This window comes from Caretta caretta, chromosome 19 (assembly GCF_965140235.1).
Source record: "Caretta caretta isolate rCarCar2 chromosome 19, rCarCar1.hap1, whole genome shotgun sequence".
In the NCBI taxonomy this organism is placed as follows: Eukaryota; Metazoa; Chordata; order Testudines; family Cheloniidae; genus Caretta; species Caretta caretta.
The window spans coordinates 8,362,087-8,389,457 of NC_134224.1; the positions used below are offsets into that span (position 1 = coordinate 8,362,087).

At 46.0% G+C, this 27,371-nt stretch overlaps 2 protein-coding genes and 1 long non-coding RNA gene across 3 annotated transcripts in view; 1 reads left to right on the forward strand and 2 right to left on the reverse strand.

The window, feature by feature from the left end:
• MYOM3 (myomesin 3) overlaps nucleotides 1–489 on the reverse strand; it is a 57,134-nt gene extending 56,645 nt beyond the window's left edge. Inside the window, exon 1 of the mRNA XM_048825483.2 lies at nucleotides 363–489. Within this exon, the coding sequence (XP_048681440.2) occupies nucleotides 363–469 (107 nt within the window). The 5' untranslated portion in view covers nucleotides 470–489. The remainder of the gene's footprint in view (nucleotides 1–362) is intronic.
• LOC125624574 (uncharacterized) overlaps nucleotides 1–6,894 on the forward strand; it is a 76,831-nt gene extending 69,937 nt beyond the window's left edge. Inside the window, exon 3 of the long non-coding RNA XR_012665503.1 lies at nucleotides 3,829–6,894. This is a non-coding gene — a long non-coding RNA (uncharacterized LOC125624574). The remainder of the gene's footprint in view (nucleotides 1–3,828) is intronic.
• A 4,727-nt stretch (nucleotides 6,895–11,621) lies between these two features.
• IL22RA1 (interleukin 22 receptor subunit alpha 1) lies at nucleotides 11,622–26,973 on the reverse strand. Its single transcript, XM_048825484.2, has 7 exons — nucleotides 26,652–26,973; nucleotides 23,364–23,496; nucleotides 20,323–20,504; nucleotides 18,863–19,047; nucleotides 17,851–17,986; nucleotides 16,879–17,000; nucleotides 11,622–13,461 (listed from the first exon to the last, which is right to left on the reverse strand). The coding sequence occupies exons 1-7, from the start codon at nucleotides 26,692–26,694 to the stop codon at nucleotides 12,469–12,471; spliced, it is 1,794 nt and encodes a 597-aa protein (XP_048681441.2). The 5' UTR covers nucleotides 26,695–26,973; the 3' UTR covers nucleotides 11,622–12,468.
• Between the last annotated feature and the right edge of the window lie 398 nt (nucleotides 26,974–27,371).

A 27,371-nucleotide genomic window follows, 5' to 3' on the forward strand; every position in this document is an offset into this window, starting at 1 on the left:
TGTTATTGTAGGGTTGCTCTTAACATCAGCTATTCTTCCCATAGAACTCCATCTACTTACTGACTTCATCTACCACTCTCCGATGGGTTGGGATGCAATGTTCATAGATTGGCACACACAGCTCTTTAGGACAGGCAGTAAAGAATCAGTTGCTTATTTGAAACCACAGTCCAGGTTAGGCAGCACAGGACGTAGCTGGGTGTGTTGTATGAATAAGTGAACAAGGCATTCTATTTATTTCACTTATTGATAATCCCTTGACTTACCACCAGTCCCTTGACTTGCCTAGGCCTGGCTGATTCACTTGGACCTGACTCACTTCATCATAAACTCTTTGACTCATCACTAGCCCCTTGACTCACCTGGACCTGAACTTTGCCTTTCTTGTGGTAGAGGTCATCTGCAAGCTGCGTTGGCTCTCCTCCTTTTGCTCCTCCTCACTGCGGTGAAACAGAGTCCGAGTTTCCATGCTGAGCACTCACAGAGGGATCTTACCTGCCAGAACAGAGTCAAATACACCTTAAGCCCCCCTTCCAAATGGGCTGTCTCTGACAGTCCAGGATAACCCTTCATTTGCACGTACAAATAAGCACCTATTAATTTCAATGAGACCAATCTCAAATCTTTAAGACAGCAACTTATTTCCGGTTCCTAAGCATCCATTTGCTTGCAAATGAGGGATTCCCATTTTAAAAACTGGGGCCAGCATCTGCCTTAAAAACAAAGCAGTGAAAAAAATATTTCTAAAAGATATTCTCTAACTCAAACAGAAGTGCTGGGCTTGATGCAGAAGTTACTGGGTGAGGTTCTCTGACCTGTGTTATGCAAGAGATCACAACAGCCCTTTCTGGTCTTAACATCTATGAACAATTTTGGTTCCACAGCAGTGAAATCAATTCTTGGTGAAAAATAAAAATCTAAGAGCAGAGGGTCCTTCAAGAGCCTTTAAAAGTAACTGGTGTCAGGAAAAGAACAATAAATAGCTAAAATCCAGTCACTACGTTGATTGTTCACGAAGGCCCGATTAAATTGGGGGGGAGTCTTTCCACAGGCTTCCATGGGTGTGGGATCAAGCTCCAAAATAGCATTCAGACACTACAAGGAGGAGCCTGGTATAAAACCTAGATGAGCCAGATAGGGTAGATGAGGTGGGATAAATTAAACTAAAATAGGTTTGATAGACAATCTTAAAACATGTTAGAAAGTCATCAGAGTTTTGGACTGGAATCCATAGGCACAAAACTGAAATCTTTTTAAATCCAAGGGCACCTTAAAATGTGCTAAAAGAAAAGGAGTACTTGTGGCACCTTAGAGACTAACGAATTTATTTGAGCATAAGCTTTCGTGAGCTACAGCTCACTTCATCGGATGCGTACTGTGGAAACTGCAGAAGACATTATATACACAGAGACCATGAAACAATACCTCCTCCCATCCCACTCTCCTGCTGGTAATAGCTTATCTAAAGTGATCACTCTCCTTACAATGTGTATGATAATCAAGTTGAGCCATTTCCAGCACAAATCCAGGTTTTCTTACCCTCCGCCCCCCCACAAACTCACTCTCCTGTTGGTAATAGCCCATCCAAAGTGACCACTCTCTTTACAATGTGTATGAAAATCAAGGTGGGCCATTTCCAGCACAAATCCAGGTTTTCTCACCCCCCACCCCTCCTCCAAAAACCACACACACAAACTCACTCTCCTGCTGGTAATAGCTTATCCAAAGTGACCACTCTCCTTACAATGTGATTATCATATATGATATCAAATCCTCTCGTCTGTTCTCTTTGCTAGAGGTGGAAATGTGGGGGGTGAAAAATGTGGCTACTGGCTCTGGTCCATTTCCTCCCATCAGCTGCCTAAAAAGCTAAGCTATCCCTGCAGCCCCTCCTCTGGGAATGTGCAGTAAGCTGCTTTTAAGTACTGAATAAATGCCTGGGGATTAAATGGCACCAACTTTTAAAAGGGTATCCCTTCCTAGCCCACCCCACCTACAGCCTTTCCAGAAACCCGCTTCATGAAAGCGAACAAGTCCTCCAGAGTAGCCCTGATGTGACTAATACATGAAAGCTAAATCAGTCTGGGTCACATACAAATTACAGGATTCAATGAATGGGTAGGAAAAGACTTTGGTTATAAAAGATTTGGGGTAGATTTTTCAAAAATGCTTAAGTGGATTTAGGAGCCTAAGTCCTATTTTCCAAAATGACTTCGAACTGTAAACACCTGAATCGGAATGCTTTTCAATGAGGCTTAGGATCCTAAGTGACTTTTGAAAATAAGATTTAGGCACTTCAGAAAATGTTACCCTTGTTAATAATATTCCTTGAAAACCCATGCAGTTAAACCTGTCACTGGCTCATTTCAATGGAAGGAATTTTTCCCTAGCTATTTTGGTTTGGCTTTTAGTTTATTGCATTTCTAATCCTAAAACATTATTCAGCCAGGAAGATACAGTTTTGATACAATTATGTTGCATTAGTCTAATTCTTTTAATAAGCTGTTTAAATGTTAATGTAAGTAACCTGCTTAAAAATACCCCAGATGAAAACTTATTTGTCATAGGGAACTCAAAATATCCCAACATGCAAAGTAAATTATAGAATTATCATGTCACTATTCCATCAGTAGAACACAGCTTGAGAAGAGGCTTCCCTAGACAGCAAAGGAAATATAAGGAAAAGAAAATAAGACCAACCTTATTTTTCAGAAAAATGCTTCTATGCTCTTTAAAATATGATCTGAACTATATTTCAGCTGAAAAATAACTACCAGGCATCAGATATGTGTTTCCATGGTCTACACATAAATATTGTTTCATGTTTGCTTTTATTTTACTTCAGTTTTTTTCCTCGATCGTTTTGAATTAACGTTCAATGCTCTGCAACCTAAGGTCTTCTGTAGAGACATAGAGCTTTGTTCTGTTAAAACATAATGCCAGCTGTATTGCAGCCGACTGCTTTCCAGTCCAAAATGCAATGATCTATTTAGAAAAAACTACCAATGAATGGATTCTTGCCGGAAAAACAGTCTCAGAAGGAAAAGACTGGGCGGGGGGGGGGGGGTGTTAGGAACCCTTTCAGGCAAGAGACACTCAAGAAGCATGAATTATCGCCATGTGCAAGTGCAATGAACGCTTGCAATAGCTGATGTTGTTATAAAAGTCTTATAAGTCTAGTATAAACTGTAGCCTACTTACAGATAAGCCAGATTCACCCAGAGAAGCACCAGAGAGAGTGGCTGTCCTCAAGAAAGATAAAGGACAAAGGACCGTTTCCTTTTCCCTGCTGATGACATTAAGAATGACTGCTCCCAAAAGAATGTGCCCTATGGGTATGTGCCCACCCTGGAGTCTTAAATATAGCATTGTGCCATAGCATTGCAATGACAATGGGGGAAACTATCCATGGTTTTCTTTACAATGTTTAAACAGGTTGCTGCACTGGCAGCTACTTGCAAAACCTTTTCTAGGTCAAGCAGATTAATGCTATTATCAAAACGGTATTGGGGGGGGGAGATGCTGACAGATCTAAGGGCATGGGAGCATAGCGTTACTCATTGCTGATTTACATTGGGCAGAATTTCACAAAGCCTCTAAAATGAATTGAGAACACTTTAATCTCCCCTCCTGGATCTCCCATGTGTTAGTGGACAGCTGCTGAAACTCAGTTACTTTGACATCTCTTTAGTGAATGCCAGTTCCAGCCAATTTGCATGAAAATCTAATTGGATCAGGAGCTGATGGCAGATCTGTGTTTTGATTGGCTTACAGCTGTCTCCATTTGTGGAATATATTACATAGTTCATTTGTCTGATACTTTTACAGTTACTGGAAAATCGAGGCCTGCCTCATCCAAGTGGATCAGTCTTTCCATCCATTGAATGCCAGTCACCATGGTATCTGAGAGTTTTGTGCAGAGCAGCAGAGCCATCTAACAGAAATGATTGATTTTACTTAAAAGTCTGGCCTGAGTTTCAATAAGGACCAACTGCTGCCACCCCTGCGAGGGACTGGTGATGTGTTCTGTGGTCTCAGATCCTGCTACAGAAAAAGAGATGCAGCTCTGAGAGTGGCTGGCTTAGGGGGCTGCAGGAGCAGATTGTCAATCAAGCGCTTCCCAGCTGAATCCAGTTGCATCCGTGTGGCACTGCTCAAAGCAGCCAGAGTTGTGAATTGGCGGAGCGCTGCTATGTACTGCCATGGCATTCACCAGCCGAGCTTGTGCACTGTACATCCAGAGAACGGAGCTACGGGCATGTCTTTTGAGTAGATCCTTTCAAAGTGAGATTTGTTATAGGGGTTTCTTCGGACTCTTAACATGAGCCTAGAGCTTTCTGTATTTCACATTTTGAGGTAAGCTCAGTGAATGCTGGTGCTCTTCAGAGGCCAGGCCAGTGCCAGCCATTCAGATCTTGGCTCAGCTGGAAGTCACGTGTTGACTCTCTTCATTTGCAAAGACACAAACGTGCATGAGCAGCAGAAATGTTCTGATCCCACGGAAGTGAATAGCCCTGCTCCGCACCAAGTTGCAGATGCCTTGCAAGTTCTCTCATATAGTTCTCCCACTGCACCCATCTGAGCTGCCCTGAAGCAACACACTCTTGGCCCCTTCTGAATAAACATGTCCATACTGGGAGGCCAGGATTAAGATCATTAAGCCTATTTTACCGGATCTCCTAGGCCTGCAGAGATGGCAAGTCACAGTGTTTTCCTCTGGGCCATCTCACTCGGCCTGCATCCTCGAAGTTTGGCGCTTTCCAGATGTTGTTTTAGTTAGTCTTTCCCAAGGTGCAGCGGCTTAAATAAAACTGAGTCGAAAATGTCTCCATTTTTCTTCTCTTCACACGGACCCCTTGAAAAGATTAAACAAACAAAGAGCATGTAAGAGAGAAGCACCCAACGCTTCATCTCCTGCTATAGGGACACATTTCAGGTTGCATTGGTGACAATCCATTGTAAACTATGCCCAGGGTGGCTGGCACAGGGAGTGGCTATGTGACAGCTTCCTAGATATAGCTGAGAAACTAAAGATGTAATGCCTTTTTGTAGTGTTACAGATAGCACCTGCCACGCTGGTATCACTAAGACAACTGGCATGACAAGGCTTATCTGTCACTACCATGACATCTGGCTGAGAATAAGTGAGGCCTTTGTTGCGAGGCAACTCCAGCTTTTATTGTCTTCTGAGGCCTAAACCCTCTTATCCCCCAAAGCCAAGGTAAATGCGAAATGATCTCCAGTTAGTGAGGAACAGCTGGCTAGCATGACTTAAAGGCCTTTGGAGCGACGTTGAAACCAGGCTGTTTATCTGGAGCTGGCCTTCAGTGGAATGGAAAAGAGCAGGCTCAAATCATTAGGGCGTTACCACAGCTTTTTCCATGATGGATTTTATAACAACAGCTTCAGTAAAATTAGACAGGTGTAACCACCCCGCCCCTCCCACCCCAGGAGAATGGTTTCAGAGAGAAGACACTTCCCCTTCGGTTCATAAAGTGACTCACCAGACAAGCATGTATCTCCTGCTGGTTTAGTATTTCAGGGCCCAAAGTACATGATCATGTCCTGGGTAAGCTGTGATCAGAGCAGGGGACTGGGAATATCTCTATCAAGAATCCTTTTATAGGGCTGGATCCAGAGTGTCTTTCTGTTTACCTCAATGGGAGTAGATCAGGCCCACGTGCATTACAGTTCAATCTTGTCTCTTCCCTGCCATGAGGGATACAACAGGGAAAGAAAGATGAAACAGTGTTTCAGGGTGCAAGCCTGGGATTTGAGAGACCTGGAGTCCATGCGCAGTTCTGCCACAAGCTTCCTATACCTAGGCAAGTCACTTAGGGCCTGATCCAAACTCAGTGGGAGTTTTCAGTGGGTGATCTCCCACTAGGCACCTATCTGACACTCTAAACACCTAAATAGCTTTAAAAATCTGGCCCTAAATCTCTCTGTGCCTCAGTTCCCCTTGGACAATGGGGCTAATAGCACATCCCTGCCTCAGAGAGTGTGGTGAGGATAAATACCTGCAGCAGATAGCAAAGGGACTGGAAAAGGCTGTTAAATAAAGTGCACAGGCTGAATTTCTCAACGGGTTCTTTTAAAAGCTGTTGCCGAGATGCCCTGCCCTCCCGCATTGTGCTGTCCCTGCTGATCCCGCGTCTTGGGTTTTGTTTCACAACACCAGCCAGCATGACAGCACGGTGGCATTTAATTATTCCCGGAGTAGCATCGCCTAGAATGCTGCTGACATGAGATACCCAGCCTGCAGGCGACGACACTGAAAAAAGAAGCCCACATCACTGGCTTGAGCCGGAGCCGTTGCCAGTGTGGGAGCTGGCTTCACAGAATGTTACTGCTTCCGACTCAGCCTTTTCCTTGGAAACAACATGTTAACAGGCAGCTGGCCTGTTGCAACATCTGCAGCTGTAATTTTCTGGGGGAGAATGTTCTGCTGGCGTCACAGAAGCATGGGATTCATGAGCCAGCGCAAACGGCGTCATTAAGGAAAGAACAGTCCAGATCAACTCAGTGGCACCAAATGGTGTCAGCAAAGGCAGCACAATAGAAATGTCTTCTACAGGCTGATAGCCTGCACCTTTGCCGCACTGCTAGACAAGCTCCTGACGACAGCACTTAGCTCAGGAGCAGTTCTAGAGCCAGATGACCCAGGGGCTGACTCATGGTGGGTGATGTGCCTTCAAGCGAATAGTAGAGAGGGTCAGAAATTTTTCATCTGAATGGTTTTATGACAAAAAATGCTGTTTGCATCCAAATGTTTCCCCAAAATGCATTGATTTAAATTAAATTTCATTTTAAACACCCTCCCTCCCCACAAAATGAGGCATTTCAATAATGCCAGAAGTTCCATTTCAACACCTATGGAATTTTTCACAACAAAAGGACTTCTTCAAATGAAATTCATTGTTTTCTAGATAACATTTAACAAAAAAATTAAAAAGAAAAATCAGAAAATTGGAATGGAATGTTTAGTTTTTATCAAAATGAAATGTTTCGATTGACCTGAAATCAAGTTGTTGGTTTTATTTATTTTTTTAATCTCATTACATGGAAAATTTTGAACTTTTTGTTTTCAGACAACAACAAAAATTCTTGAACTTGCGGAACTTCCCACTAAATGGAAAATCCAGTTCCTACCCACCTCTAGTGACAAACTCCTAAAAAACTTGGCCTTAATGACAGCCTGGCCCATCAGGCACCCCAACACTGTTGTGTCTGCTGTTGCATCTGCCCCCATCTCCCTGGGCTGTGACTGCTATTTTTCTTCCCACCCAAATAGAACTTTTTGGGGTGCAGGGTGGAGTAGGGAGAGAACCTTTGCTGGTGCTGCTAGTAAAAGAAACATTCAATCCATTTCTTGTTCCCTTTGCTGCTCCCCTTTGCATGTAATCACCGCTATCCTATCTCTCCAGTCTCCCCGCCCTAGTCTTCCCTCTGGATGCAGCACAGACCGGTAGGGCAATTCTGGGCTTTTCTCATTTGAATCGTTGACATGCACTATGGACCGTGTAGCATGAACCACTGATGGGGATGTTAGCTTTTTCACCACACAACAACTTCGTTCTGGGGCAAATCTTGGGGACTTTACTCAGGCAAAACTCCCGTGGAATTCAGTGAGATGTGTGCCAGAGTGAGAACTAAGGACAGAACTCTTCCTCAGGATTGTAGGATCTGGCCCTTTAAGACGCTCATCGCCACCACCAGAATTGCAATTTGCCTATTACAACGCCTTGTGCCAACATGTGGCTTCCACGCTACATGTGAGCTCATGCTAGGCAGGACCCCTCCTTTTCCCAGTTCCCTTGTTGCCAGCATAACCACGGCTAAGCCCTAGGGTTAGAGTCAAATTGCAAAACCACACTAAGGCAAATGGAATGTAACCTTTGACCTCATCTCCCTCTGGGCTGAAAAAACATGTCAAACTGCTCCCCGTGTTTTGAATAACTCATCTCCCCACCGCGCTCATTAACTGAACTCTCCCCACACCACCCAGAGAAGGGCTTTGCTTATTCCTACAGAAACATCCCATTTCTCCCTTAAAACTGACAGCATCATGCGCTCAAATGACTTTCCCTCCACACCTGTTCCAAATCACAGGCCGAGCTTGCTCTTCTCCCCTTTCCAAAATAATTACCCACTTGGTTGGTGCTTTAGACAATAAAGTCCACCTGTGTCCTACGCTGCGTGCGTTAGCAGCTGCTCAGTTTACCTCTGGAAAAAAAACAGATCTGGGGCACCAGCTGCAGATTGCCTCATATTGTTACTCTACAGGAATTTCCCCCTCTGTTTAGGTTAGTGCTGGAGAAAAGATGCTGAAGAGAAGTCTCTGGAGACAGATTTTGTTTAGCAACAGAAGAGATACAACAGTATATGCTTTCCTCCCCCTGCCCTGCTAATGTCCCTTACACTCGACCCAGGCCTGGTCTACACAACCGGGTTAGGGCACTGTAAGCTGCCTCCTGTCGACCTTGTTGTGGAAGTCTCTTCACTGTGTAAGTGCCTCTGTAAGCTGATAGTAACACCGCCTCCTCGAGCGGCGCACAGTCACCATCACTGTAAGTAGGTCGACGCAGTGTCAGTGTAGACACTGATGGGTTACTCACATCGCCTGTTGCTGGCTTTCAGGAGCCATCCCACAATACCCCACACGGTCAATGCATTTGACACAAGCGCTCCTGGTGAGGACGCGCACCACCGCCATGAGCCAAGTGCGCGCACACACCTGCGATGTAATAACTGCACTGGTTGCACGCTGAGGTAAGTTTAGTCGACGTAATTTTGTAGTGTAGACATGGCCCCAGGGTGGCTCCTCCCCATGGCATTTAAGGCAAGGAATGTACACCACAGGCCCAGCCCTCCTCCTGCCGTCTCTTCTCCATCCTGCAGCTGGTCTCTGCTGAGCTTCCCTATCCCCACTCAGAGAATAGCATGGGGACTCCATTGGCACTCGGTTCTTGTTCAGTGGGGAAAAAATCTGTTGGCTCCAGGGAATAAAAGAACCAAGTGGAAACTGAGCAAGCACTTAGGGACCATGCTGAACTATTGAAAAAGACAAAGAAGGATAGTTTCGTTGCCCTGTCGGCACTGAAGAGCACAGTGGACAAAGGGGAATTCGGTTTCACTTTATTGCTCATGTCTGAAGCTTATGATCATAAATTCACTTGAGGCTGTAAGGAACCATAGCTGCAAAGCAAAGCAAACATTCCATTCCAGGGAGCAGCCTCTGGCTTTGTAAGGATCGTGAACCCAGAAGCAGAGTGAGTAGCTAGCTGATTCTTTTACAGAGATGGCACTTTGTCATATGCCATTGCGTGCATGGCCCAGTGCAACTCAGGAGAGAATCAGAGTAATCAGAGATAAGAAACTTTTATTATAGGAAATATACATACAGCCTCCCCTCACATAGCCAATGCAGCGTTCTTGCTGCCTCATCCACTTCCCAGCTCAGCCAATCTGAAAACATCCCTTTTCTCCCTTGCCTCTAAATCCTCTTTCCCTCTACTCTTATTTATTGAAGTCTGTAAAGCTTTGGGCAATGTGCTTTGTACGGCAAATACTAGCCAAATTAAGCTTCTCCCGTATATTACTGATCCCTTAAGTATGTCTCCTAGGACTTTGTCCATGCCAGTTTCAAATGATGGGGCTTTCACTCCCCTTTCCCTTGGGAAATGACTCTCTCTCGACCTCACACTCAGGAAGCATTTGATGAGCCGGTACCAGAACTGTAAGAAAGAGGAGTTTGGCTTAAGTAGCAGGTTCCAAAGAAAGGGCCAAATTCTGAAGAGTAGCCTGGAAGCAGGTGTAATGGATCTCTCACCAGGCACATACACATCCTTATGTGCCTGTATACTTCCTGAGAGCATCTTTGTGCTACCTATTACGAGTAAGAACGGGGTTAATTTTTGCACAGATGGCTGTGCATAGAGATGTGACTGGGTGAGAACATCTGGACCACCCCCCTGAATACCAAGTCACACCCCAGCAAAGCCCTCACTGGCCCCTGTCATGGAAGCCCTGAGTAGTAGCCTGTCTGTGAGAGGGTCAGTTTTCACCCTGTCTGCCCAGCACTGGCTGCAGGTGTATTGAAATGCCCCTGTGAAATTGGATCCTGACGGTTGTGGCTATGACCCCACTGCTTGACGTGTTCATCTTGAACCAGCAACAAATCCGAATCACTAGATTGTAATTGCTGCTTATGGGGGTGCGGTGGTGGTGGGGGTGGTGTCAATAGAAATCACTTCCGGCCATTTGGGTTGGAAGAAAAATCTGTCACACTCAGAGATGCTAATAAAAGGGTCAGAGAACGGGACGTCGCGCTTGTAACATTTCCAGAGTGTTGAACGACACCAAACATTTTAAATGACAAATTCTCAGCTCACCTTCCCACCCCACATAGTAGCCTGGGAGTGTCTCTCTTGCCCCACATTGCCTTTAAAGCTTTAGGGTACTTTGTGCTCCCTATTCCATCACTCCCAAGCCTCATTCAACAGCCTTCCTTATAGGGCTCAGGAATAGGAATGTTTATAGATTTTGAGGACACATGGGTGCACTTGGAGAATTTTACCTTTAGCTACCTTGGGAAGTGAATGGGTTAGGACATGGGCCTAAGTAATCAATTTGAATAAATAACCTTGTATGTAGGTACTTCTAATTCAAAAGATCCCAACTCACCGTATAGACAGTGGGCCAGAGTCTGAAGAACTTGACTCAGACCTTATCTCAGGCCAAACTCTTATTGACTCCAATGGGAGTTTAGAGTGAACAAGGGATGTATAAAAATGGAGTAGGGCCACCAGTTGTTGGCCATAAAACATACAGTACCAGCTACCTCTGGAGTGCAGGGAACCAGCTGGCCAGCCTGCCCAGGGCACACTGCTCATCAGTGGGGAGAGAAGAAATTTTTAGTTATGGAAACTGGGGCATATCCCTAATGACTCCCACAAAAAGTTCCAAGGGCCCTTTGAGCCTCCACGCAAAGCAGACAGAACTATGGCTCGTGCTGACGCCACAGATGCAGGTTCACTGCCTGGAACTCCATTTAGTTCCCTGAAGTGCACACAGGGTTGAGCTCGCTCTGCCATGATTTGAACCCCTGGTTGCAGAGAGTTTCCAGCAGAGACTTAGACCACTCAGGCTGCCTCCTTAGCAGTATAGAGCTGTAACTATTGGGTGTAGAAAATAAGCAGCTAGCTTATGTACTGGAGGAAGGAAGGCCTTGCCTTGCTATGAAAATGAATGGTCATAATTCACTTGCTACAGAGAATGAGGGATGAAACCTGGACTCACGCGAAAAATGTTTGCAACGTACAGGGGAAATACAATTGTAACATATTACTGTAACCCGCTCCAGTTTATAAAATTATTAACAGGTTCCCTGGCTCCATTGCCAGAAGTGGAAGTGAACACAACAGGAAAAAGCCACTGAATGATGAAATGATGGAACTGTGATAAAGAACTTGGGTTGGATTGTACGTGAACCAATCCAATTAGCTTTTTTTCCAAATAAATATTTACCTAAAAACATCAATAGAAACATTTAAAACAAGCCAGTGAATTGGCAGCTATTGCCTTCGTTATGATGCTTCATCTCTTTATTAGTCGCCCTTATTCATTCCTCATTTAAGACAGAGATATTAAAAATGGAAAAGACACATCCGTTATTCCTCCTATAAGCCCAGGGGAGGAGGAGGAGTCAGGTATTCAGTGGATATTACAGTTTGTCTTAGCCAAAAGCCAAAGGGAAAAGAGTGTAACTTGAACTAACCCTTTTTTTCTGGTGACATTGCAAACTGACTCTCCTGTCAATCAGCTTTATTCAGAATCTCTGATAGATTCCGGCTGACCAGTGATGCACAACCAACAAATGCGCAATGAGACTCCAGGCCCAGCCTGTAGTCTTCTTGCTTTAAACAAAATCTGCTTAAAAATACTATTACCATCTGGGAAATGACCATTCATGAGATCCTCTCCAAATGAGATTTGTTTCTTGCTGTGATTTCATCCGGAGCTGAACTTCCCCAAAGTTTAGATCTGAGATTTTGGTGAAAAGAAACAGGCGTCAGCTACGAAATCTGGGTCCTGCCCCAAACTGACCCAAATTTTATGGGGGTTGAATCTGGCAGGTGAGCTTAGGCCAACTTTTAGGTGTAATGAATTTGACAACATCCAAGAATCAAAGAGCTAGGTATTATTAAAGTGCAAAGATAACATAGCTTTTCTGGAAGCAGTGCAGTTCGTAAAGGCACTCATGCCTGTGACAATGTAGGGCCAGATTCTAACACTCTTATGCATGTTGATTAGTACCTTACTCAGCGAGTAGTTCCATTTATTTCAGTGAGGACGCGTGCCCAGTAGGGCACTCTTTAATGTGAGTAAAGTTTGGCAGAATCCAGCCCTTAAAAATCATTCAATGCTGTGGTAACACATCAGTGTGTTTTCATCCTGGCCATGCTCTCACTGTACCTTTAAATCCAAGTCTCTGAACAACATAGTCAAAAGCATGTCATTGTCCTGGATGGAGCCAGAGGCATGGGGTACAAAGGTGTTTAGTTCTAGGCAGCCTGGCTCCCTTGCTGCCGATAACACATCTGTTGTTTGAAAGTCCGGAGGCTTCAGTTTGTTTTCAGGATATGACAATGAATCTAATGACATCAACTGGCCTGTGCTGCATTCCCCGGGGAGGTCATCACAGGTACAGACTGACTTTAGTAAGGGGGAGGAGGATGACGGAGAATGCCCATCCTCTGAGACAGAGTTTGTGTCAACTGTCAGCAAGGACAGCAATGGCAGCAACCCTGCCATCTGCCGTCTGTAGTTTCCACCTTCCTGCAGCAGAGACAGTGACTGCTGGGGCATGTGCAGCTTAGCTTCCTCACAGTCTGTCTGGAGCATCAACTGCTGCATTGGCCCCATGGAGAATGCCACTCCTGTCATGTCAGTGTCACTGCTTTCCCATAATCCTCTCTCTACCAGCTTCGGCCTCTGCTCCTTGTAGTTCTCATCACAGTACCTGTCGCCTGGTGTCTTGGTTTTAAGTTTGCCAATGACAAACCTTTTAGGAGAAACATCCTGCAGCATCTGGTCTGACTGAGAATTCCTCCTGTTGATGCATCTTGGGCTTTCGATGCACACTCCATATGTCAAGGCCAGAGGTTTCTTGTTCAGCGTGCATGGTAGATTTTCCTGGGCTATTTGAGGAGTGTATGCAGAAGGAAAACCATTTGCTTGGTTGACTGGCTGAATGATGGGCTGAAATGCCAACACATTGGCCTGTTGTTGATAGGCAGTTATTGGCAAAGGGAATAAAGACGTCTGCTGCAGCATGTTAATCGGCATTAACTGTACATCTGGGGTGTACGGAACAGGTTTGGATAAATCATTAATGGGGCTTATAATATGCTCCACTGTTAGCATGAGGGGCTGGAAGGCTGAAATCCCTCTGAAGTCCTGTCGTGGTAGAAAGACAAACGTTAGTAGCAATGAAGCTGTGAGTTTTCAAAGTTTATTTTATATTATTGCAAAATCCCTTTGGGAAACTCTGCATAGGAGCTTGCAATCCGCCATACTGGATCTGATCCACTGACCCAGCTGATCTGTGTCTTCCAGTGTTCCTTCAAAGGAAGGCAAACACCCCTCCTCATGCACCAGACCAATTGTGCAATTCTGTATATGAGGGAACAAACTCCTTGCCCTCTGCTGTATTTGGCTCACACCCTGCTGCATGGAAATGGATTGCCCTTAGCTTAGCACGCAGAGCTCCCAATACTGTTAATGGCCATTCAAGTGGAGGGATAAACATGTAGGCCAAGGTTTTCAGAAGTGACGAGTGATTTTGGATGCCTCTATTTTTGGGTGTCCAACTTGACGTGCCTTAATGGAGGTCTGATTTTAAGAAAGTGCTGAGCATCCATCTTCTAAAAATCAAGTCCCTCTAAGTTATTGCCAGTTGGGCACCCAAGAATGGAGGCACCCAGAATCACTAGTCACTTTTGAAAACTTAGACTGTAAAGAATAATAAAAGTGTTGCTTTTGGGGTTCACAATTTTGAAACCGTCCAGCAGATCATCACCTCAAAGTCAGCCCTTCTCCAAGAAGAATAAACCCAGCTTCCTTAACTTTCTTAACAAAGTCTTCAGACCTGACATCACCTGTGTTGCCGTACTCTGAAACTCGCCTTAACAATCTTTGCTGAGCTAGAATGGCCAAGCTGCATTGCCAAAGGAGAGCTACACATGCCTCACACAATTACCTCTTCTGTACAGTTATCTGCCAATTCTATTTTTGGTGGGATAAGTCTCATGGCTGGAATATTGGTGTAGAGGGGTGTATGTTGTTGGGGAAGGGAAGGCAGGATAAAAAGGGAGGAGATACATCAAGAATATATGCACTCGTTCTGAGGTCCAGAAGGTCTGGATCAGTTGAAAGTCTCTGGGTAAAGACAAAAGGGGTAAAGTCATGGTAGGTGTCTACTCTAGACCACCAAATCAGGAAGAGGAGGTGGATGAGGCATTTCTAGGACAAATAACAGAACTATCCAAAACACAAGACCTGGTAGTCATGGGGGACTTTAACTACCCAGACATCTGCTGAAAAAGTAATATGGCAAAACACAACATTTCTAAAAAGGTCTTGGACTGTACAGGGGAGAACTTTTCATTTCGGAAAATGGAGGAAGTAACCAGAAGGACAGCTACATTAGACTTGATTCTGACCAAGAGGGAGGAATTGATAGAACATCTGAAGGTGGAAGGCGATGTGGGTGAAAGGAATCATGAAATGATAGATTTCATGACTCTAAGGAGAGGAGAAACAGAGCAGCAGAACAAGGACAATGGGACTTCAAAGCAAACTTTAAACAATATCTAAGGGGAAAAGTAGTTCAGGACAGCTGGCAGTTTCTCAAGGAGATAATATTAAAGGCACAACTACAGGCTATCCTGATGAAAAGGAAAGACAGGAAGAATAGTAAGAGGCCAGTATGGATCCATCAGGAGCTCTTTAATGACCTGAAAATCAAAAAAGGAATCCTACAAAAAGTGGAAACATGGATGAATAGCTAAGGAGGAGTTACAAAAGAAGAGCACAAGCATGTAGGGACAAAATCAGAACGGCTAAGGCACAAAATGAATTACACCCTACCAAGGGACATAAAAGGCAATAAGAAGCGGGTCTTTAAATACATTAGGCACAAGAAAAAGATGAAGGGAAATGTAGGTCCTCTATTTAGCGAGGAAGGAGAGCTAATAACTGATGACATCAAGAAGGCTGAGGTGTTTAATGCCTATTTTGCTTCATGCTTTACTATAAAATTAATGGTGCCCAGATAACTCAACACAATTAATACTAACAAGGCAGAAGGAACACAAGCCAAATTAGGTAAAGAACAGGTTAAAGAATATTTAGATAAGTTGGATGTATTCAAGTCAATAGGATCTAATGAAATTCATCCTTGGATATTTAAGGAACAAGTTGAAACAATCTTAGAACTGCTAGCAATTATCTTTGAGAACTCCCGGAGGATGGGCGAGGTCCCAGAAGAATGGAGAAGGACAAACACAGTACCTCTCTTTAAAAAAGGGAACAAAGAGGACCAGGTGAATTATACATCAGTCAGCCTAACTTCAGTACCTGGAAAGATACTGGAACAAATTATCAATCAATCAATTTGTAAGTACCTGGATGATAATAGTGTTAGAATAGCCAGCATGGATTTGTTAAGAACAAATCATGCCAAACCAGTCTAATTTCCTTCGTTGACAGGGTTACTGGCCTAGTGGATGGGGGAAAGCTGTGATATATCTTGATGTGATATATCTTGATTTTAGTGAGGCTTTTGATACAGTCCCACATGACAGTCTCATAAGCAAATTAGGGAAATGCAGTCTAGATGAAATTACTATACTGTAGGTGCATAACTAGTTGGAAGATGGTACTCAAAGGAGTCATACATGGTGTGCTGTCAAACTGGGACAGCGGAGAGTGTCAATCTGGGTCCAGTATTGTTAAAATATTTTCATCAATAACTTGGATAGTGCAAAGTACCACATTGAGGAAGGTAAAATTAAATGGACAGTTACAAAATGGGGAATGGCTAGGTAGTGGTTCTGCTGAGAAGGATCTGGGGGTTCGAGAGGATCACAAATTCAATCTGACTCAACAATGTGATGCAGTTGCAAAAAGGACTAATATTCTGAGGCGTATTAACAGGAATGTTGTATGGAAGACACTGAAGGTAACTGTCCCATTCTACTCAGGACTGGTGAGACCTCAGCTGGAATACTGTACCCAGTTCTGAGCGCCACACTTTAGGAAAAATTTGGACAAACTGGAGAGAGTCCAGAGGAGAGCAACAAAAATAATAAAAGGTTTGGAAAATCTGACCTATCAGGAAAGGTTAAAAAAAAAAACCTGGGCATATTTAGTCTTGAGAAAAGAAGATAGAGGGAGGACCTGATAACAGTCTTAAAATATGTTAAGGCCTGTTACAGAGAGCACGGTGATCAACTGTTCTCCATGTCCACTGAAGGCAAGACAAGAAGTAATGGGCTTAAATCTGCAGCAAAGGAGATTTAGGTTAGATATGAAGAAAAGCTTTCTAACTCTACAGGTAGTTAAGCTCTGGAATAGGCTTCCAAGTGAGTTTGTGGAATCTCCATCATTGAAGGGTTTTAAGAACAGGTTAGACAAACACCTATCAGGGATGGTCTAGGTTTACTTGGTCCTGCCTCAAGCACTGGGGGTTGGACTTGACTTGTCAAGGTCTCTTCCAGCTCTACATTGCTATAATTCTGTGATCCTATTCAAATGGATTCACATTCTCCCATGCAAATTAAACATTTCCTGTAATGACTTAAGGACACTTACCAAAGACTTTGGCCGTGCTGTGCGTTGTTTGATGTATTTATAGATCGCGTAACATACCACAGCAAACAGTGATCCTGTAGCAAATGTAATTCCCCCAACACAGTATAGGAGCCAGGTGTTATCTGTTCAGTGGGGAAAAAAAATGCAATTTAGCCTCACAGAATAGGATTGGAAATAATGTGCTGGATCATCTAATCCATCCTCCAGCATTCAGTTCTTAGGCCTTAACGGTGCCGTTAAGCACAACAGCTGTTTTCCACCATGCTCCTTATTGCTGCTTGAGATCGTCACTTTTTTCCCCATTCCTAATGGACTGGTGAGAATAAATTGATCCCACTCCTTCTTATAACTCTGAGTGTAATTGCAAACTGACTCTCCTAGGCAGAACATGCCCAGGACCCCATGGTTAGCTGTGTCTGATTGCACAAAGGCCTTGGGGTAGTGGAAACTTCAAATAGAGGAATAACATGCTGCTGGACTGTACTCCCTGATGTAGTGGTTCTCAAACCTTTTCATGGAATGGACCCACCTCTTAACAGAGTGTCACATGGACACCTCCCTTCCCATGGGCAGCAGGTATTGAAGGCCCCACCCACGTTCTGCCCCAAGGCCCTGCCCTCACTCCCCCTGTCTCCCAAAGCCAGCGGGGCCTCAGCTCCAGCTGATGGCCTGGAGCTCAGGGCTCAGGCCAGCAGCCAGGGGCTGGGGCGGCCAGGGGTGGCTTGGGCCAGCCAGCAGCCCTGGGTGGCTTGGGGGTCAGGCCAGCCAGCGTGGCTGGGACAGGACTCCTCTGGCCACAGCGGGGAGAGGAGAGGGAGAAAGGGGAGGAGTGCTCAGAGCTTCAGCGGGCGGAGGGGTGGAGCCTTGGGTGGAAGGGGCAGGGCCAGTGCTAGCTTCACCCACCACCCACGTCCTCTCCTATTTCCAACTACACGGGCCTCTAATTCAGACGTGCAGATTTAGCAGGCTCACCTGGTAACGTACTAATGGAAAACACACGAGGCTGGCTTCTTTTTTCTAAGTGCTTGAGATATATTGTGACATTATATTCAGTGTCTGGGTTCAAGTCAGAAACTTCAAATTCTTTGTTGTTCTCATTCTTTTCCCACTGTTAAAACAAAACAAAACAAAAAAACCCAAAGCAGAGATTTGTATTTTAAAGAGGTTAAATTATTTAATTACTTCAACTCCAATTTAAAAAAAAACAAAAAATTTGCATTTACAAATAAAATCCTCACCTGACTCTTACTAATAACCCCCAAGATTAGCAAAACATCTAATTAGTTTTCCACGATTAGGTTGTTTCCTTTTTGTATTTCACTTCCCTGAGACAATGAAGATAGTACAGCTGGTTGGATAATTTTCACTGCAACATATTTCCATTGCAAAATGATATTTTGACAAAACTGATATTTTCCACAAAATCACATTGATGTTGATAAAAATTTTTTAGGAAAACATTGAGGAAAAACTTTCAAAAGTGTCAAAAGAGCCAGTTTTGACATTTTTGGAACAAAGAGTTTTGATTTTTCATTTTTAAACAACTTCTCATTTTGAAATGTACATATAAAAAGAGAGCTAAAATTGAAACAAAATATTTCAGCTGACCCACAATGAATGTTTCATGAAAAAATTTGAAATTGTTGGTTTTTTGACCCCATTCAGAATGAAAAAAGTTTCAAAATCTTGAAATTTTTCATGGGACAGATTGAAAATCCATTTTCCAACCAACGCTCCCAAATAGGTCACGTTCCCATTTGAGTCTGGTCAGTTTCTAGTCAGTTGTAGGATTGGGCTTCTCTGAATGTCAAAGATACTGAAAATTCTCTTCTTCAGAATTCTTACAGAATTCAGGTTCTTCAGAAATCCCATCTAGTATGAATTCACTTGTATGCCTGCCCTGCCCTGCCCCACATTTTATTCAGACAAAAAAGGCTGGGTTTTACGAAAGCCAACGGTTAGTGGATCTGTGGAGGTGTGTTACCTCTTGGTGCGTCTTTTGGCTGAATAGCGTCATGTGGTAATCGATGGTACCAAATCTGCTGTAGATGTCTTCCACAGTTAGCTGGGAGCCATCCTCATCTCTTAGAGGAGTGTAGGGGGGTTGGATGAAAAACTTTATGGATCTAATGCTAGGAACGTATTTCACCTCCGGCTTTCCAATAGTAGCTAAGAAGATGGAGAGTGGGCAATGTCATTTAACTAGACGAAAGATGCTAAATTACTAGAGCATCTGTTTAGCGAGTATAATTATTGCTTCTGACATTGTACAGTGCCCTTCAGCCCGATATGCCCAACAGCCTAGAGTTATTAAACTTTTATGGAGCTTTATAAAATGTGGCATCAATCATTCCTTATCGCAGGCTGTGGAAGAGTCACTGTGAATGCTAAATTCTCAAATAAACTGAAGGGCAAGTGTCAAAAGAAATCAAACAAGATTGCAGGTGGAGGCAAAGCGTTTGATCAGCTGTGAGTTAAAAGCAACCACCTGTAGCACCTCAGGGTCACATAGCCTTAAAAATCAAACTGTAGAGAATGGGCACAATAATCCCACCTTGAGATGCACCCCAAAGAAAGGTGAATTTCTAATAGTTAAGGATACTACATGGCACTTTGATAGCGTGTTTCATGCAAGGATGTTAAAGAGCTTTGGAAACACTGAGGCCTATACCTAAAACCTAGGTCGACCTAGCTACATCACTCAGGGATGTGAAAAATTCACACCTCTGAGAGATATAGTTTAGCCAACCTAAGCCCCGGTATAGATACACCTAGTTGATGGAAGCACCACTGTAGAATTTAGATATAGGTATACCCTAAGTCTCACAATGCCCCTGTGAAGTAGGCATGGTAAATATTACCCCCATTTTACAGAGAGGGAAAAATTAGGCAGAAAGAAGTTATGGGACTTGTCCAAGGCCACACTGTCAATCAGTGGCAGAGATAATTTGGAGGTGGGATTATGTTACGTATCCATAAAGCTGACAGATTATCACAGCTCCAATCTCACAGCTCACAATATCACAGCTCCAATCTCACAGCTTCCATGACTAGGTCCGTGGCTGCTCACAGGCTCCCATCATACCCCTGTTAGTGTCCCGCTGAGTCTCGCTATCCCTTAATAGAGCCCACAAGTGCACTAACATGGGCAGTTGCTCCTTCAGAGATATCTGGCTTTCCAGGGGAGGTCAGGAGCCCTCCTCCACCTCCAACCCACTCTGAACAAAAAATGTCAGCAGGAGCCCAAAGCCCCCTAGTCGAACTCCTTCCTGTCTGGCATCACAGTCTCTTTCAGAGGGGGAACACCCACAAGCCCCTTCCCATAGTGGGCTTTGTCCTGCAACACTGAAGCCAATGGACATGTCGCAGTAGACATCAATGAGAACAGGACTGAGCCTACAGTATTCAGGTGTGGTGTTAACAGACTCCAGCCATGTCCCTTACTGTCTTCTCTGGGGTAGAATCTCTGTGAAGGGACCCAGTCAGAGGAGCAGCAGTTCTGGATTACAGCCCTCACTCGAGCATAGTAGCGCTCTCTGAAGTTTTCCGTCTCGTGAGTGAGGTTACAGAAGGGCTGCGTGATGTTCTGGCATTCACTTTTCTGAAGCCAGTCTTCGTCCCCGTACCTAGGAGAAGACAAAGTGACTGTTCTCAGTCTGCCCTGTCGGATTGCTAGAATATATTTTACACACTCATAGACACACCCGTACGCGTGCTCCCTAAATATTTGAGATCTGCAATATCAAAGTAATGACTAACACCAATGCCACTATTTTCTGCTTCTCGTATGCTTTTCAGAGCAGGGTCTCAGAGCATTTTGCAAATATGAGTGAATTAAGCCTCAGAATGCTCTTCTGAAGTTTCATTTTACACACCTCCATTTTACAGATGGGGAAACTGAGGCACAAAGCAGGGAAGTGACTTACCCAAAATCAGCAGTCAATCCCAGAATAGAACCCAGGTCTTATAGCTCCCAGACCCAAAGTGATTTCTAGCCCTCTATAAATGACTCAATATACAGATTTGGGACATACAATTACTGGGTCGTTTAAAGATTCTTTTCTTTCAGCCACTGATAAGAGTTTCTTCAGAGAGCGGGTAAATTTTTGTCCTATCTCTTTACGAAAAAGGGGCTTTTTTACATGAACAACAGAATCAGTGTCACAAAGGGGCCAGGAAGTACACACAACTCATATTCACTGCAGCTGACAAAGACCTTGAACAGATTAAAGGTGACATTTGCAGAGCTGGGTGCCTAATGTTAGATACTTATATCCTTTATCTGGACGCTTACAGAGGCCTGATTTCAAGAAGGGCTTTGCACCCCTCTACCGTGCAATGAGTACCTGTGGGAACCCAGCTACTTTCTGTATTTAGGTTCCTAGATATGGATTTGGGTGCATGTCGACACCCAACATGGAACATTTTGACCCTGTTTACTAGAGGAAACTCCAATTCTGAGCTTTGGATCATAAGGCAGGTATATAAGGAGCACATGCCCTCTCTGCCTTTTCTGGAAGGGGTTCAGGAATCCACTGCTGTGTTTGCCGGCTGGTAACCAGGACCCAAGAGGAGAATTTTCTTATACATGGAGCCTTCCACGCAGCAGCCAGTCTCACTATATGTGTGTATCCTGCCCAGGACCCCAGCTAATCTGGGATCCACATGGCCCATAGGCAGGAGCTGTGCCACCACCAGGTGATGGTAATCCAGGCAGCAGAGTGAGCTACTGGGAATGGGCTGTTCTTATCTCTGCTGGAAGAGGCTCCTTGCATAGATTGTTTCTCCTCCTCTCAGGGGAATTGTAAGGAGAAGCTGATCCCAGATGCCAGTGCTTAATTTGTAATGAAAGAAGTGCTGGGGATCAAGCAATTTTTTTACTTACTTAACTGATGCGGCAAGACCAGAGGTGCCAGGGCTATGAACTGCCCAGGCTAGATGTGCCAGGGCTCAGCCCTGCCAAGCCCTGGCACAAATTAAGCACTGTCAGAAGCTCCCTGTAGCTTGGCAGCTAGAGCAGTTACCCATCAGAGCACAGGGGTTGAAGTCAGCCTTTTTCATTAATTAGTATAATTAACACACATCTGGGAGCTGAATGGTTAATGAACTGGCTGCACTCTTTCATCTGCTGCTCCTGGCGCCTGCCTGATTATGGAATCTGTCTGTGTCTTGCTTGGAGAAAGTGTTGCCCGTTGGTAAAAGCATGGGGAGAGTGTGGGTTCCATCACCAACTCTGCCACTGAATCATTGTGTGTAAATTCGCTGTAAAATTTGCCAGCTGAGAACCCATCCAAAACCCAATGAAGCGAATGGAAAGACTTGCTGAGTTCAATGATCAAGCCCTGGGTGATCAGGACCCTACAGCAGACATGTTCAATGGACAGGGGCTCCCAGCTAGTGGCTGGATTCACCCTGGGCCTGATACTGCAGCCTTTATGCTTAGCAGCATTTACCCAGCTATAGTCCCATTGCAGCTCACATGAGTAAGTGTAGGTCAGGAAAAGAACAGGGTTGCATAATTGGGTCCTGCATGTGTCTCATGTACCACCACAGATGCAGCCCGGGACCTCATGGCCTGTAGGACCAGATGATCCACACAGGAGCCTCCTTGTATAAACTGCATTTTCTTTTGGGGCTCTTGACTAACTGCTAATCCAGCGTGATCACTGTTGCTGACACACAGCAGGCTTGGGCAGGGATGGCAGGGCTGGGGTTAGAGAGTGACAGAACTGTGAGCTCTCCTAGAAGAAGACCCCACCGCACTCTGGCCCAGCTGGAGGACTGCAAGAAAATTCTAATGGCCAATTATCTGAAGTCCCCCTGGGCACAGTCTGGGAAATGTTATGTGGCCTGTTTCTAAGCCAGCTCTCAAATGCCCATGACTGTACCAAGAAATAACCCCAACCTCTCCCTCCCCACAGAGCGGAGGCTGGGCTCTGCAGGGCAGAAAATATGTGCTGCTTAGAAATGGCTGGAAAATGAACCAACAATAATAATCATAGAACTGAGTTTGTTTTTCATTTGATTTTGTTTTTGCCAAAAGTTTTCCACCCATCACTGGTTCTGGAACAATCATTTGAAGCTCTTATATAGTCTTGCTCATCTGTTTAGCTCAAATCACTTTACCAAAGGACGGGCAGTATTTCACAGATAGGGAAACTGAGGCACAGAACAGCCTACAGTCCCACAGTAGGTCAGTAGCAGAGCAGGGATTAGAACCCCAACCGCTAGCCCAGGGTCCTTATCCACTGAGCCGGAGAGCTTTCAGTTTCCATTCATTCCTTCTTAACTGACAATCACTCTCCAGCTGAGATTAACTCCGAGACCCTTGAGCTCAGTTCCAAGCAGTGTCATTTCCCTGGCAGTCAAAGAAGCAGCCACTGGCAGCTAAGCCTGCTTTCCTGATCCAGCCCTTTTCTCCCTGAAATCCAGGAACTCGACACCCATTCAAGCAGGGCCCCAAGGAGAAGGCAAAGCCCACATACCGTTTGTACTGGACTTCATACACCGTGCCTGGGGGAGTCTCTGCTTCGCTTTCCCACTTGAAGATGTTCTCAAAGTTTGTAGAACTAAAGGCTGCATGTTTCAGAAGCGGTGACCTCTCTGCGATCGAACAGCCTAGAGGAATGAGGCAGCTAGCATTGAAAGGCACCTTCCAAATCATAACACCAGGGTTTCCAGCTTTGCCACAACACTCAGCCAGCTGCGGGGGTGCTAGCTAGCTCCATGGTAGTGATCAAGGACTACGGAGTATGCCCATTACAGTCACCTGGAGAGGGGCTGAGGACCTGGTGTTTGGATCTGGACTGAGCTTAGGCTGGGGCTGGGGTTGAGGCCAGTATTGCTGGAGCCAGCCTGCGATTCTGCAGTCGTGCACTTAGCACAACCAGCAACATGCGACAGGTCAGATCCTGAGCTGGACCCCCCAAGCATTCAGCACAGCTCGTGGGGCGTAGTGAGGGGCAACAGTGCCTTTACACCATCTCTGCATGCCTGTAGACCTCGAGCTGTCCAGGCCTCTGGCTGGTTCCCTGAAAGCTACTCCGATTTACACCATCAGTTCGAAGGGTCATTCAGGCAGTCCTGAATCAGCGAGATGTAAAGGGGTGCTGGCCACACTTCCTTTCCCTGGGACATGCCCACGCTGGCCATGGGGAGGGTGGGTGGAGACTAAGCTCTTGGGGCGAGGACCATCTTTCTGCCATGTGTCTGTACAGTGCCTAGCACAATGGGGCCCTGTTCCTTGGTTGGGGGGCCCCTAGATGCTACTGCAATAAATATAATAAGTGCCACTCTAGTGGCTTGATACCACCTGAGGATTCCCCTGCTCTGGGTAACAAAGGCAGCTTGCCAGGTACAATCCATACCTCCTGTCCCTCTCGCTTTCCTCTCTGCCTCTTCCCTGGGCAGTGAAGAGCATTATGCTAAAGTCTGGGGTGTCACTTCCTGGCTGACCTAGCTGAACCCTGGATGAATGAGTGCAATGAATCTCTCCTGCCGAGAGAAGTCTGCCAGCTAGTTGGGTTGGGTTCAGGATGACTGTACAGTGAGCAATACTCAGAGGAATTGTGAAGGGCCTGACAGTGGACTCTGGCCTGGGAGCATCAGGGTGAAGACAACTCCCCAGCTACATGACATCTGGCTTAACCAGGCTCAGCCCAGGAGCTTGGCTCTGGGGAGCAGGGAAATCACTTGACCTTTCTCTATGTGGTCTAAAGAGCTAGCTCTGCCTGGCAATCAGCCCAGCAAGACGCTGATGTGAGCCACTGACCAGCGCTCGGGCTTTGGGCTCCCTTCAGAGCACTTACTAATGTAAATACACAAAGCAAAGTTTTCCCGCGACATATTCGTGCCACCTGCTGGTCTGGAATGCAGCCGAGGGAACTGATCCAGGCTCTTGTGTTTAGCATCTAACCCTCAAAGAGGCTGTGTTTACACAGCATGCCCCAGCAGTCCCTCTGGAGCCAGTGACCTACATTTTCAGAAGTCACTAGGTGCAGCCGAAGCGACAAGGAAACATACTGGTACCATGCGATAAGTAAACGGGCTAGCCAGATTCTGCCCTGATGGACGTCCCTGTTCTGAGTGAGAGCTGTTCAGGGCGGGGCCATGCCTGCCTCTGTCTGTGCATGGCCCAGCACAGCTGTCCTCTGGGCACAAGGGCAGTGCACATGGATAGTAATGTGGGCACTGGTGGGGGCAGAAAGAGGGCAGGATGTGTCCCTAAGTATGCCCGAGGGTGAAATGCCCTCTGTGGGCTCCTGGAACCAGGCCTGAGGGCTGACTCTGCGGCCCCTGTGCTCACATAGCCAGCCTCGGAAAGATGCTGCTCCTGGCACTGCTCAGCATAAAAGGGTTGCTGCTGCCTTTTCTCTTGCCCTACTGTCCCAGAGCGCCCCCTGGGGGTCAGCATGTGGCTCTGAGTCTTCCTCTTCCCACGTGGGAGCGGGAGCGAATGCCATCTGTGTGCTATCTCCACACACACCCAGCCCGCTTGCTCCCCACAGAAGTCCCTTTTGCTCAGATGTGTCCTGGAAGGGGCTCTGCAGGGCTTGGGGGAACAGGAGAGAGGGGGGCAGAGGCCTGGCCATGGTCCGTGGTACCGGAGAACCTGCTGGATTCCTGCACAGACACCGGAGCGAGTTAACCTAATTGGGAGATGCCATAGGTCCCACTGTCCCCTCTGTGGCCGCTACTTAGCATTCCCAGGGGAACCCAGCCACTGGCAGGAGGGGTCCCAACAGAACATGGGGGAGAAAGGGGCTTTGCATGTGGATGGCTCCATCTGCCATGGATTCGGGGGCACACTTCAAACAGATCTCGGGGATCCATGGTGCAGAGAGACCTGAACCCTTCTCCACCCTGACCCCTCTCCTGAGGATCCCACTGTTGAAGGGGGTGACGCGGCTCCTTAGTCATTAAGCTCAGCTCTTCGCCTGGTATATTTGCTGACGGTAACTGGCCTCAGCTATGGGGCTGCCTCCTGCAGAAACCCAGCCAATGATCCGACCCCAATGATCCCTCTACCTCCCTTCCCCCGCCAGTTTCCTATTGCACCTTCCTCCATCCCCAAGGTCTGCTAATTCCGAGAGGGCCTGATCCAAAGCCCATTGAAGTCAATGGGAGCCTTTCAGTGATTTAGAAAGGCTTTGGATCAGGCCTCCTAGTCCTTCCCTTGCTAATCCGTACAGCAGCGCTACAAAAACAGGGTCAGCCAACTAAGATTGGAGCAATGCCGGCAGAGAGCTTAAAAACTAACCCAAGCAGAAGCAAACTCTCTAGGTCAGTGGTTCTCAACCAGGGCCCTGGGGCCCCGTGGGGAGCTGCGAGCGGGTTTCAGAGGGGCTACCAAGCAGGGCCAGTGTTAGGCTTGCTGGGACCCAGGGCAGAAAGACGAAGCCCCATCTCCTAGGACTGAAGCCCAGGACCCTAAGTCCCACCACCCGGGGTTGAATCTGATGCCTGAGCAATGTAGCTTTGCCAGGGCCCCTGTGGTGTGGGGCCTCAGGCAACTGCCCTGCTTGTTACCCCCTAAAACCAGCCCAGGCTTTTATGTGCAGAAAACCAGTTCTTATGGCACAGGTGGGCTGTGGAGTTTTTATAGCATGTTAGTGGAGGCCTCAGAAAGAAAAAGATGAGAACCCCTGCTTTAGGTCTCATTTCAGGGCAGCCACATAACAGCCACCCCTGCTGGGGGAGCCAGCCCCTGCACCAGTAAAACCACTGAAGACTGTGGTTCCCCTGGTCAAAAGGAAATGAAAGCCAGTACTTACCCATCAGGGAACAGACAGCCCAAAAGATCAGAGGCTCCTTCATGAATGACTTTCTGTGAGCTGGGATGGTAAGATGGGGATTTTTCCCAAGCCCAGGTGAGTCACCTCTGAAGGGAAGTAATTTCCTGTCTTCGGGAGCATAAGCCACGCGGCCAGGAAGGAGCTACCAGCCTGCCTTCATTCCCGTCGGAGCACATGAGGCTGTGCACGCACAAGAGGGAATGGGAGTCCACTCACACACTGTGTTGTACAAAGGTGCACAAGGAGTGAAAAGTTCCCTGCTTTTTGAAGGGGAGCCAAGTGCCTGTTTTCTGATAAGGAACTGCCTGCCTGAAAGCCCTTGCTGGTATTTCCCATCTGGGGCTGGCTTTTCTGGTCTGGCAGCTTTGCCTCTGTTACTTTAAAAGGCAAAGCTGGTGTCATGATTACCTAACCTCTACCAACAAGGCAGCTAGTTACATTGGAAACACCCTGTGGCTGCTTCCTTCACTCCAAAACCACCCACCTCACTTGTTAGTGACCTCTATACCTGTTGCTTGCATTAGAATTGGCTGGCTGACGTGCAGCACTGCCCTCTATGGAATGGAATCTGAAGTGATCAACTGTGTATCATAGCCCCTATATCATTGGCTAGCTATGGAGATTTTCCTGTAGCTCAAGCAATAGGGGCCTGGGCTTTTGGAGCCGAGCTGTATCCCTTATTAGAGCTGTGAAGTTCCA